Source organism: Podarcis muralis, chromosome 12 (assembly GCF_964188315.1).
Source record: "Podarcis muralis chromosome 12, rPodMur119.hap1.1, whole genome shotgun sequence".
In the NCBI taxonomy this organism is placed as follows: domain Eukaryota; kingdom Metazoa; phylum Chordata; class Lepidosauria; order Squamata; family Lacertidae; genus Podarcis; species Podarcis muralis.
The window spans coordinates 22709057-22722171 of record NC_135666.1 but is presented as its reverse complement, the minus strand read 5'-3'; the positions used below and the strand labels follow the sequence as shown (position 1 = coordinate 22722171).

The 13115-nt window shown below is 41.4% G+C and overlaps 1 protein-coding gene across 8 annotated transcripts in view; it reads right to left on the bottom strand.

The window, feature by feature from the left end:
• Positions 1 to 6116: 6116 nt before the first annotated feature.
• Positions 6117 to 13115, bottom strand: part of ARHGAP21 (Rho GTPase activating protein 21) — a 102928-nt gene continuing 95929 nt past the window's right edge. For all 8 annotated transcript variants that reach the window (XM_077936839.1, XM_077936841.1, XM_077936842.1 and 5 more), the window contains 5 exons: positions 12414 to 12539; positions 12181 to 12222; positions 11692 to 11797; positions 9805 to 9836; positions 6117 to 8738 (listed from right to left, as the gene is read on the bottom strand). In XM_077936839.1, coding sequence (XP_077792965.1) covers positions 7005 to 8738; positions 9805 to 9836; positions 11692 to 11797; positions 12181 to 12222; positions 12414 to 12539 — 2040 coding nt within the window. In that variant the 3' untranslated portion in view covers positions 6117 to 7004. The remainder of the gene's footprint in view (positions 8739 to 9804; positions 9837 to 11691; positions 11798 to 12180; positions 12223 to 12413; positions 12540 to 13115) is intronic.

The following is a 13115-nucleotide window of genomic DNA, read 5'->3' as shown; positions in this document are numbered from 1 at the left end:
TGGGAGTATGAATGAAACTAGAAGTGTGAGTGCACAGAAATGGATAGAGCATGAAAATAAAGTGTATTAAAGCGAGTTATTTTGTATAAAGCTATTTTTAAGTATGAGAACTAAACATCGTGTGATAATGCAAAATTATAAAACTGAAACTAAGATATTTTTCTTTTATTTTAGTGTTATCCAAATTTGTTACAGATTTCTATTTTTGTCAAAAAACAAAAACAAAAAAACCCTTCATGGTTACTTTCAGAAATCTTTTTTGCCAAAACATTTGATACTGTTATAACGTACATTTTGATAGTTATGCTGAACACCTTCCTCTGCACAAGCGACAAGAGTTAAGACTGAGACTGACGTGGTAGGAGGCAACTTTACCTATTGCACTGCCATTCAGATTATATTTAATAATAATTTGCGATGCCAAGGAAAAAATTGTTTTTAAATTTAGGCATTTGCTGATTCCCTTTTGCTTCCTTCATTTTTCCATTTTACTGAGACCTGGGTAAAAATCATGTAGTACTACCATGTGGATTATTTTTTAAAAGTGTATACTTCTGTACTGTTCTGTATAATGGAAAAACCTCTGTACATATTATAATATAAATATAAATATATAAATATAAATATATAAGTACAGTATGCGGCTGAGCACAGACAAGATTAGTTTTCGACACCAAAGGTCCATTTTATGCATGGTTCTCAAGTACACTTTGGGAAAAGGTCAGTGAGGGACAACTGGGAGTTGCCAAGGGGGGGTGGGGGTGGGCAGGGATGGGTTTCAAAAAGCAAGCTGTGTGGCAAGGCGAGTGGTTCTTTTTGTAAATATCTTATTTGTACAACTCTATAATACAGAAGCAAAAAAAAAAAAAAACCTTTGCAAAAATAAAGGGCTGCATGCTTATGTTGTGGTATGATTTTGTCACTAATCAATTATTTCATAGTTTTCATACTAGCCCACTGAAAGAAAAGGGCGTAAGCACTTTAAAGTTGTGGTGGGTTGTGTCTGCTGTTTGCTATAAATACATACGAAGGTGAGCAACTTCATGCATTAACCAAAATGCACTAGTTTTACATGTTTTGTGAGTGGCAGCTGTCTCAACCCGCCTAATGGTAGGGCCAGCACCAGCCCGTACACAGAGGACAGTGCGTAAATGGCTACTAGGCTATACACTGCCTGTGGCAAGATGCCCTTGAATGCCTGCTGCTGGGAATCACATGTGGGGAGTGTTGCTGCACTTAGATCTTACCTGTGGGTTTCCCATAGGCCTCTGGTTGGAGGGTGGAATAGGATGCTGGACTAGATGGGCCAATGGCTTGATCCAGCAGGGCACCTTGTCTACAAGTGGCCATTTTGCTGCAGGAAATCATGATGGGAAGCTGAGGACCAATGCAGCTTCCTGTCTCAAATTTTTTGTGTTATGCAAGCACCGCAGTTAGTGGCAGCCACCACAGTGGTGGCTGCCACTAACATAGGGACAACATCCTGCTTGTCTTGCTTGTTTTATAATAACGTGCGGCAGATTATCGTGCTGGCCCAATACTGCAATCTGCAAAAATGTAAGTGAACAGAAGCCTCTTACGTGACCTTGTTCAGGAATTTTAAGGAGCCAGTAGTTTTTAAATTAGTGCAGTTTTCAAAGGAACGGTCTCCCATCTGAATCCAAAATGGCAGCCACCTGACTTCGAGACATAAAAGAAAGCCTGCTCCTTTATCTCAGGAACCATCACGCAAAATCTGGTTACAATATCTTAAGAAGTGTCCAAATATATAGTGAAAAAACAACTTTTCCAAATTATATAGTTGATACTTCCAGCACACACATCTAGCAACTGCATACCTTTGGAAGCAAGTAAAACAACACTCTGTTAAGAGCAAGTCACAAACAAAGTTCTTGCATATCAGTCCACCCAGTGGATGGTCTACATTTGCCCCTGCATGCATGCATGCATGCATAAATAAATAAATATCCATATCTATTATCTATATAGGAATAAAGTAAGATTGAAAAACAATTTCAGTTTACAGGAAAAAGTTTCTGCTCACTTGGAAGATGGATTCTTAGGTGCTGATGCAGCATGTGAAAGTTCCTTAATTTTTTTAAGGTTCTGAGAGCCCCATCTCCAGCTAGCTGATATTACTCCTTGTAGACAAAGGCTACCAGAAAAGTGGGAAGGTGAGTGGTAGGCTCACCTTTACCATTTGGGGGAAGAGGTTTAGGAAACTTCCACCATTACCAGTTGTTCAGCATTACAACCACTCATTGCTCCAGAGTGTTACTAACTTTATTTATATCCACCCTCTTCAAATGCTTGAGGCAGCTCTCAACATCATTTAAAAAGTCCACACACAAAGCTACAAAATAAATTTATGTTTCTGCCAGCAGAGCCAGCACAATCAACCCACAAATCAAGCAGCTCTTGGGCAAAATTCTCCCTTGAACGTGTACATTTTATGCATTTGCTGAAGGCCTAGAGCAGGGATAACTCTGAGAACTCTGATTTAAGAGAGGGGCAGAGCTTTTCCTCCCAAAGCAATGGTGGTGACATTCTGGCTAACTCTTGTTTTTTAAGAATGCCAGTGCCTCTTTTTTAAAAAAGCACTGACTGCTGGTATCCATCTTTTGACCAATCTTGGTGAACCTGGAAATGCTGCGGTCTGGGTAAAGTAGACATAAATCCAAATGCCACGGCAAATACCAAGACAAACTTCTGATAACACCTGAATTTTCAGATTTCGGGGTATATTATTAATAACACAATTGCCATCAGCATGTGTGACACTTTACAATCTAAGAGGGCTCATCCCTTAAGGACCTGACAATCTGAAATTTGGCACATGAGAGGCACGAAGAGGCAAACAGTGTGTTTCCGTCGCATATACAGTGGTGCCCCGCAAGACGAATGCCTCGCAAGATGAAAAACTCGCTAGACGAAAGGGTTTTCTGTTTTTTGAGTCGTTCCGCAAGACGAATTTCCCTATGGGCTTGCATCGCAAGTTCTTGCGAGTTTGTTTCCTTTTTCCTAAAGCCGCTAAGCCGTTAATAGCCGCTAAGCCGTTAATAGCCGCTAAGCCGCTAAGCCACTAATAGCCATGCTTCGCAAGACGAAAAAACCGCAAGATGAAGAGACTCGCGGAACGGATTAATTTCGTCTTGCGAGGCACCACTGTACTCAGTTACAGTAAGGCATGAGATCTGGGGCAGGGGGTGTTCCAAAGGCTTACATGGAGACAGATGTCAAGTGGTTTGAAATAAAATATATATGCTGCCATATCATAAAGTATCAGGGTGGCACAGAACAACATGTACACAGCAAAACTTAAGACATGATTTAAAACACCACAAAATAATCATTGAAATGGCTGAGCAATCAAAAACACCTTAGACAACTGCATAGGCCTATTGGCATAAAATGCTCTTCAAGAGAAGCCTGAAGGTAATGCTGCCTGCCGAATCCTCAAGAGTGTCTTCTACAGCATGAAACCAGTGACGCAAAATGCCTGACATCTATCGGAAGCCAGTGAGGCCTCTAACACGGGAGACAACTAGCATCATGCAGTAAAGACCAAAAGGGTAGAGGAAGCAATATAGTTTCAGATAGTGGAGGAAGGTGACTGAGTGGTAAGAGTGAAGGCTTTACAGGCAGGGATGCTTGTGCCTGTAGTGGACCATAGTCCTCTATGGCAAATGGAGAAGAGGGCAGGGACAGGGAAGCGACCATGGAAGACATCAAACGGAAGAACTAAGTGCTTGAATTGGCTCTAGGAGCAGACAGGAAGCCAGTCTTATGATCAAAGGAAAAGGGGGGCAATTCATTTTGGAAGCAGGTAAGAGAGACAAGGGCCGTTCCAAGGTGGGAAAGTTTGAAAGGCAACAAACTCAAACCAGGGTTTCCACCAAAGGGGCAGAGAATAAAGGCCGTATTTTTGCAACGTTGAAATGGTGGGCGCAAGAGTACTTGACAAAGGATGGAACACAGGGAACAAAGGGACAGAAGAACCAAAGACAAAAAGAAGCCTTTCTATCTGCTCAACTGTATGATAAAGTGGGACTGGGATATATTGAGTTTGAGATGACACTGGAAATCTCCTGACTCAAAATCTTCTGCCTAACGTTAGGGCTGGCCCCAGATGTGACAGTGAAAGGCAGCTGATTATAAAACGCCAAAGAGAAAGTCTAACAAGGAGGGTGTGCACATACAGAATCATAATTACAAACATACACGGTGTATAAAACATCAGAGATAAAAGTCTGAAGCTGTATCACTTCGTAACTAAATTAAAATGAGGGTTCATTAACAAAACTCTTAGGGGTACAGCGGACCGTTTCTCTCCACATCCCACCCTCACTCCAATCTGGACTGAATACAAGCAAGTTTGTGCAAAGAAGCTTATTTATATACTGCTTTTCACTTATACATTTATGAACCACAATGCAACTAACTCACAATATACATAAAATCATTAAAACCAGCATTCCAAATATCAAGAGAGTCATAATTTCAACAACTACAGCTTCAAGAACCAAAAGAGAACTGCATACAGTCAGGAAACACCAAGGTAAGCAGAAAGGTCTTTTAACTGTCTATGAAAGCACCTCATCATCAGTACCTGACTGATCTCCATAGGGAACTCAATCCACAAAATGGGAACAAACTCTCTTTTAAACCCTGGCCTAGCACATTTCAATAGGTCATGGTACAGTCAGGAGAGCACAGCCCGTAGATCAAAGTTGTATGGGCGCACATTATGACTCATTGCAAACAGCTCTATAATGTGTTGAACTGCAGGCTACTGAAACTGCTTCTATTAGCTCTTTCCCACAAGTTCCAGCAGCTTACATAGAAACGAAGCACCCTGCTACCATTGTGTGAATTGGCCCCAATATGCAACACAATGGTGTTGGTCTGCAGCTACCAAAAACACTTGTGGCACTTGTCCATGTGTGTCTCCATCTTCGGTCAACCAGCTGCTCTGAAGGTATAAATTTCTACACACACATACATAACTAACCACCTCATCCACTCCACAGATCTTGAATGAATCAGGATCCTGTCCCTGAAAACTAATAGCACAGCGTTTATGGGTGCTTGAAAATACAGCCTTATAGCATGTAGCAACGGATTTATGTCAAGTTGCTGCTCAAGCAAGTTGGCATTTTTTACACCACAGCAACCTCACGGTGAAAACTGAATGCATACGTGAACCAGTTGTTATTTTCTTGCAGTACTGTAAATCCTCCTACCCCTAGTAACTGGGAAGAGGAGGTGGGGTGGAGGGAAGAAAAATGTCCTTGCAATGGCTTCCTACAAATGGAACTGAAATTTCCATGGAGGTTTGAACAGTGAGGTGACCAAGGAGTTTGCTTTCACGTCTTATAGACTTTGTGCTGTGTTAATCCAGAATAAATGTCCGTCATGCCATACTCCTGTTACCTGATTTGTGACTTGGGGAGGGGGGTCTGAGATGCCTCAAAGTTTGAGACTAATACCTCAATTCAGAGCTACAGAAGAGAATCTACTGTAAGGCCTTTAAGACTCGAGACCCCAGACCATAAAACTGCAAGGAACACCATCCTCTATCTTGCAAACATGTTTATCATTTCAACATGGGAATCTGCCCTGATTCACCTGCCCAGTGGCACTTGGGTGATGTTTGGAGGAGATAATGTCAAATTATCTCCTCCAAACATCATCCACCCTCACAGTAGGGCATACCTCACCCCAATTCCCCAAAGTAACTTGTGGCAGAGCTTGGAAATCCTTACAATCCAAACAAAACAAAACAGATGCCCATTAAACCTGCACAAGGCCTTTGATATATCCAAAGCGATTCTCAGTACTGAGGCTTCTGTTTGCAAGAACAATATGACAATAAGAGTGGGCTGCAAAAGAATTAATCCACAATAAACCATCAGCCCCATGCCTAAATAAAATTCACAAACAAGCCCTGTTCAAAGCATTCATCTGTTATTTTAATAACCATTTCCTACATCATGGACCTTTTTGGCAACACTTTTCATTTTCTCATACTGGGTGGGTATAGTCAGTGAACTTAGATGATATGAACTTGACATTTTTCATTATTCCCCCTATAAGGAAAGTCAGTCCATGCAAAGAACCATCAAAACAATTTTATTTCCAGTGTTTTAAGCGGGTATGCACACAGGCATGATACAGATTTGGATTCATTAAAGTCTTCATGCAGAATTATATTCTCAATAAAAGAAACCAGTTCCATCCAGGATCCACTATCTACACGCCTATGTTACAACATTTATATCAAATCTGGTATCTGAGGAAAAGATACAGATGGAGTATATACATTTAAGTTACTTATTTTACAGAAAGATTAAAAATTCAAGTCACATAAAACTCAAAAACTGTATTAAAACTGGAATATAAAATTCAGAAATCCAACTGGAATGCCTAAGGAATGGAAGCTCTGTACCCACCTGTGTTAAAATTTGTAAAATGTCATGAAACGTCTTACCAGTAAAATGTATCCATTTGTTGTTTATATTAACATCCTCTAATTTAACAATTATTATGGCACCCTAACAAACCAAATGAACTTTTTTTTTTGATGAGGCACTTGTTAGTGACTAAAGCCAAAAGAACATTTTTTTCCTGCATACTAATGCCAGTTGTCAGTCATAAAAAACATGTACACATTACATAACATGTTGCATTAGATGCTTTGTTCCACATGTGTATGCAGCAATCAAATATACTTTTATTTAAAATAAATTTATTTTTATATATTTATATATATTTATTTATATATATATATTTTAGACTCTACCCTCCCACCCAATATTGTGGCTGTATTAATGCACCATAAAGACCTTTTCCACAGCGCATATAGATGAAACAAACCTCCTTTGAGAGCTGCAAAGTAACATCATACAGGGGGAAATAAACACATACAGAAAAACTGGGAAAGTGTTAAAAGAGAAGCTGCTAATTGAATTGCTGTAGTGGACATCTGAATTCCTCTCTCCATTTCAAAGATACTGGTAGAATCGAGATCTAACCACCTGGGTCCCAGATAATTTATGAGGATGGGCATCAACTGCTGGGCTGAAGTTGCTTTTGTTCATATTCTGGTAGCTTTCTCCATTAACATGGTCTAGTGGCTGCAGCGATCCTGACACTGGTGTTCGAGGAACCAGAGTCAAACTACTACTAGAAGAAGAGCCACCTTCCTCTGCCCACATCTCTGCAGACGAAGAGAGGTCTGTCTTTGACGAATCTGCTACTCTACTAGTGTTCTCCCGCTTGGGCTCCCCGCTTTCCCCCACGCTAAGGTCGGTTGTGCTAGTGCGTAGACGCTCTCGTGCAAGCCAGTCTGAAATGGAGAGGTCCTGTGCTGGGCATTTGGGTTTCAGCCGGTTGACGGCTGAAGCGTCTTTCTCCCTGTTGGGATTTTTCTCTTGGACTTTCCAAGAATTCAGAACACTTATTTCAGCAAAATCTCTCTGGCCTCCCAAAGTGTGCCTTCGCCTGATGTTCTTTCTCTTGGCGGTCTCTGCAGAGTTCGATTTCTGACTGCCTACTCCAAACATATCATCTGCGGACGACTTGAGCCGCAGTTTTAACCTGTCTGTGATCTTGAGTCTCCATGTGGGCTCCTGCTTTTCAGGCTCACTTCTAGCCGACACAGCTAAGCTGCTGGTTGACTTTCCTTTCTTCATGATGTCAAACATTTTGGACACCGCTGGCGACTCCTTCTCACACTTGGCATCTCCAGAGCCTTCACTGTCCGTCTTGTGCCGGGCTGATTTCTTCCGGGATAGCGTATCACATTCGATAAGTTTGTGTGAGCTAAACAGTCTGCGGTTGTCCAGCTTGGGCGTTGAACTTCCCTCTGTGCAACTGACTTCGCTTTCTTCAGAGTTCCTCCGGCTGCCCTTTGCCACGTCTTGCACCTTCCCCCTGAACAGCCTTTCCACTGCAGAGCTCGTGGCAAAAACGGGGAAGTCGCTCTCGCTGTCCGATTCCACAGGGCGACCTTCACTGATCAGCTCACTTCTCTCATCGTCAGCCTCCTCTCCTTTACTCTCCGCAACGGACTGCACCTCGGGGCTTAGCATGGTGGAATCCAAACCAGCTAGGTACGTGGTAGATGAAGTTGTGGAGTAATCAGAAGTGATGGAGCTGACATCAGCCGCTAAAAACTCACTGTATTTACCTTCAGGGTTGGCCAACTTTTTGCAGGAGAATCTGTGCAGAGAAGCCTGTGAAGAAGTGCTAAGCATTGTGCCTGAGTCAGAGACGGTTTCTTCCAGTTGAGAAGAGGCTTGACAAACAGGTGGTTTCGCACAATCTCTCTGGGTACTTAGCCGGAAGCTGAGATTTGGCGATCTCATGTATTTTTGGTGGTAAGGTGTTGTAGGGTCTTCCGAGGGCCCACACTCTTTCCTTGGCAACGCAGCCTCCCCCTTGGCTGCCACAGGTGGCTTCTTAACACTGCTCTCTTTTTCCTTTGGAGCTACCGTTCTCGCATTTCTCCCTGCCATTTCCTTCTCCGGTTCCTCTTTAGGTGGGTTATCTTTTGCCGAACTGCCGCAAAAGTGATCCCCTTGCTCCCTCTTGAAAAACACATTATCTAACTCATCTTCGGAGCTGCTGGGTTGCGGTTTCTCTTTTGTTTTTTTCCGCTTGCGACTGGCTGCTGCAAAGATGGAGGACTTAAGCAGTTCTCTGCTATACTGATCCTTTCCAGATCCCCAAGAACCCTGTATGGGACAGACAAGTAAACAAAACGAAATACCGTCATAATTGTCGTCCGAGGTTAGAAAACAAAAACCCGTGTTTCGTTGGACACAATAAAAGCTTACATTTAAAATGTGTGTCACCTATAGAAGCATTTTTGGACTCTTACTTTAAATGGGCAAGGTGAGAAAGCTCTACCATTGTCACTGAACGGGAATGGGCCATATGACTTCTTTAATAAATTCACCAATAATAAGCACAGATCTATAGTCACCTGGTCTGAAATGGGTCCCTTTGTCTTAGGAATAAACTACCCAGAGAGAACATAAGGAAGAATATCAGAAGGAAGGTAGTGTGGGCCGAAGAGCCTTTTCCTACTGAGTTCTACTAGGATCTGCTCAGCTGAAGATATTTCCCTCCCCAAAAGTTGTCAGAATAGATAAAGATGATCATTAAAATGTATTCTGAAAGTCAGGATATTATGTATGCAATATCCAAACAGTAACACTATCTTCTAATGCTAATTCATGACTGCAATTTCCAAATATTTTATTATTACTGTTGTTATTTATTATTATCCTTCGATATATAGTTCAGGGTGATGTACAAAATATGCTAAAAACACATGAAAAACAATATAATAATAATAATAATATTTTAAAAAACAGAAAATGGACACCCATGGCGGAGACCTTATCATTAACTATATTACATATAGTTTCCTGAATGTACTCAACGCCCTTTAATTTCAGTACAGTATAGTGCTCCGTTTATTATACTATTCTTCTTGCACCAGTGGTGCCGCCTGTGCCTTTTGCAATATAATCTATATTTACAATAAAATACTTTCAATCCTTTTGTGGATTTGACCTTTAGAAGATTATAACTGCAAATCTTCACCCTACTCACCTGGGAGAAAGACCCGCTGAATTTAATCAGACTTACGTCTGAATGGACATTGTTAGGATTGCACTGAAATGCACTAAAATACCAGGAGTGTGGCATTGGTCGACTTCCCCACATCTGTATGCAAGTAACACAGCAGATAAATATTTAGCTAGAAGAAAATTTAAAAGTGCAATGATTTACCTTAGATTTTGCAGAGTCACTAGTAGCTGAATCTGTTGAGAGAAAGTAAAAATAGAGCACTTTAGTCATCACTGCACAGAGCTTGATCTCACTCTATAGACAATGCCGGACGTATGAAAGAAGACAAGCACAGAACAAAATGTGAGAGCAAACAAGTAACAAAATAAATAATCAGAACAAAGTGGATAAGAAGAGCTCACAAAGATGCAAGCTGCACCACAGAAAGCCACCGCCATGAAAGGATGCCGTGAGTTGTAGGCAGAATCAGCTCAAATGACAGAAATGGCAAAGGAGCCAAGTTCTTCTAAATAAAGCAGAACAGAAATACTAATATTTATTCAATGTCCTAATACACAGCCCTGCAAAACCGCAGCTGAGAGACCTTTTCAGGATTGTACTCTGTACGCTCCTGTAAATAACATGCACAATTTTATTTTCATTTTTTTAAGAGCCTTTGGCTACCTTCTGAAACAATTCTCAAAGGTTCTTTTTGGCAAGTCATGTTTGTATGCTGCCAAACTGTTTGCACTGGGGTTTACATGTGAAGGCGCCCCAGTTTCATTTTCAGGTGCTCCTCTGAGCTACACATTAAGGAAATTTCAAATTGTCGCTCGCTAGATTTCCACAGCTATCAGTTTTGTACTCGTCTCAAAAAAGAAGCGCTATTATGAAATGGAAAAATGGACACCATAATTTTACTGTCTGGCAGAAAACGAGGACAGAGGTTAAACAGCTATAAAGGGGATAAGGAGGGGCTAGCACAGTGACCAAACGATGTTTGACTTTGCCATTCTCCAAACTCTCAGGGGGTCCCCATCCCAACCTCAGAATTAATGAGCTGAGCCCCATGCCATGCCCCTTCTGACACATGGCTAATGACTAGAAAGACTGGTGGACCATACCATGCTATTTCTCCTCAGGGTCTGCTTCAGAAATAACAAGAAACAGCAGAAACACTTTTAAAAAGTAGCACTGATCTGTTCAAATACTCTTTAAAAGAAAAAAATTTACAGTACAGATCAACTAATTCTTTGTGCATTTACAAGAAACGGGGGTTTCTGCAGACAAGGCAGCTACAATGTGGGCAACAGTCCTCCTTCTTCCTACAGTTCCAGCTGTCCATAAGTGACATCACAGAGTCCACCAGTGACATCACCGTGTGATAGACTCCTCCCACTTCTCCTGTTTCAACATCAGGATAGAGGGACTGTTTCAATAAAATGCTGAAAAAAGTCTTCTACGGACTAAAACACAAACTAGAAACAAAGGGATAACATTTGTGATCAACAACATGCTTGGTTAGTGAAACAGTTATGGTGGCAGTGTGGGAAAACGTCACCAAGAGAGTAAGAGCTTTGCAACAGTAGTAGTACTTAGCAGAATAATAAGGTGGCAGTCATTAAATAGAAGTAACTTGTTTAGCAAAATATGAAACATACCCTATTACAAAATACTTAGGGAAAAATTGTGGTTAGTTTTCAAACAAAGTGAACTTTAAGCCTTCCTGACTTTGCAAATCAGTGCAATTTGAACAGAACCTGGAAGCTAAAGCTTTCTGCCATCCCATCGACCACTTACACACTAGCAGGAATCCTGTTCACCTCGTGGTAAGAATTACACGAAAAACCATGGTTAATGACACAATTGTGAGCATGCATAGTTCTCATGGTCTCAGAATTACAATTCGGTTGTCCAAGAATGCATCCCGGACATAGAACATGCATGCAACATGCCTAACCATTGTTCTCCTTTAAACAAAACACTTTCAATCATTTAGATTGGGGGGAAATCAAGTTATTAGCAAATAAAAGGAAATAGAAGATTATAACAAAAGATTAGAAGAGAGTTTTCTAGCCTACAGACTAGCACTGTCCAGGCAAGAGTTACCTGATACGTCTCCAGGAGATACTCCCGTCCTTCCAATGTTGGTGAGTAAATGATCTATGTTTGGCACTGGCTGAGATTCTACTGTGTTTTCCTCCTGAACTGCTGTCTGCAGTTAATAAACAAAGGTCTCTTCATCATTGTGTCAAAGTCAGAGGCTTCATCACGATTCAACAGTATTTAGTAAACTGCAATTATTCACCTAAGAACCAATTCCTCAATAAATCGAACATTTCCGTAAAACTTTAGGGGGGGGCACGCCCCCAAAACAGAGGGAAATGGAGAGGGGGAACTATTCTATTTGAGACAACTTCACAGTGAGTGGCACATTATCTGCTATTTTCATTACTGCACGGTAGTAGAGGGGTAGAAAGTTGCTTGTGATGAGCAAGTTTCACACATATGGAGAATCTGTGCTCGTTGTAGAGATACTTTACTGTTGGGCCTAAATTAAGAGAGGCAGAATCCAAATAGTTAAGGGTCAGTACTTACAAGGGGCTCTTCAGCATCATCTTCTGCGAAAAACCAGTCATGCTACAATTTAAAATAAAAGAAGTGAAAAATCCCACAAAAGTGAAATCATGAAGATGTGGACGACGCCGAAATATAAGGAAAGGAGGATTGAGCAGATCAAAAAAGAAGAATCAGAATCAAACCCAGTCTAGCTAAAGCGAGCAGCTCTGCCTGCATAATTTTTCCTGGGACAGCGAAATAAACTCACTTACTTTTTGGATAAGTGTTTCTACAATTTTGTATTGATCTGGCATATGGGTAACCATGTGTGTCATGTTGTCTTCAGATGATCTCACAAGAGTTGGACCAAATACTATCGCCAGGTTTCTTGGTTCCATCTGACAATAAGAAAACAAATGTGATTTACTCCTTTGCAGAAGGGAATGCAGTTCCATACTTTCACATCAGCAAAGACTGACTTTAGATTAATTTATAGAGGATAGGGCTATCGATGGCTACTAGGCATGGTATTATCTCCCGTATAAGAAGCAATGTGCCTCTATATAACAGGTCCTGGGAAACCTGAGCAGAGTGCTACTGCATGCATGTGCTGTCGGCTTCCCAAAGGCACCTGGTCTGGTGAGTCACTGTGGGGAAAAGGATGCTGGGTTGGGCAAATAGTTTGTTTAATCCAACAGTGTCCCGTTTATGTTTTTTTCTGACAAAAGGGCAGATTTTACTAGAGATTTCTAGCTGTTCACTCCGCAGATGAAAGAACAGCATAGCAACCCTTGGCAACCTCCCGCCCTCCAACCCCAATGCTGACAAGTGTCCAAAACATGGCTCCGTTTAGCACACCATTTTCTAATCATACTGGGTGTAAGCAGAGGTTGGGTGGCCACCTTGAGTTGAGATTCCTGTATTGCAGGGGGTTGAGCTAGATGACCCTCGGGGTCTCTTGAAACTCCACAATT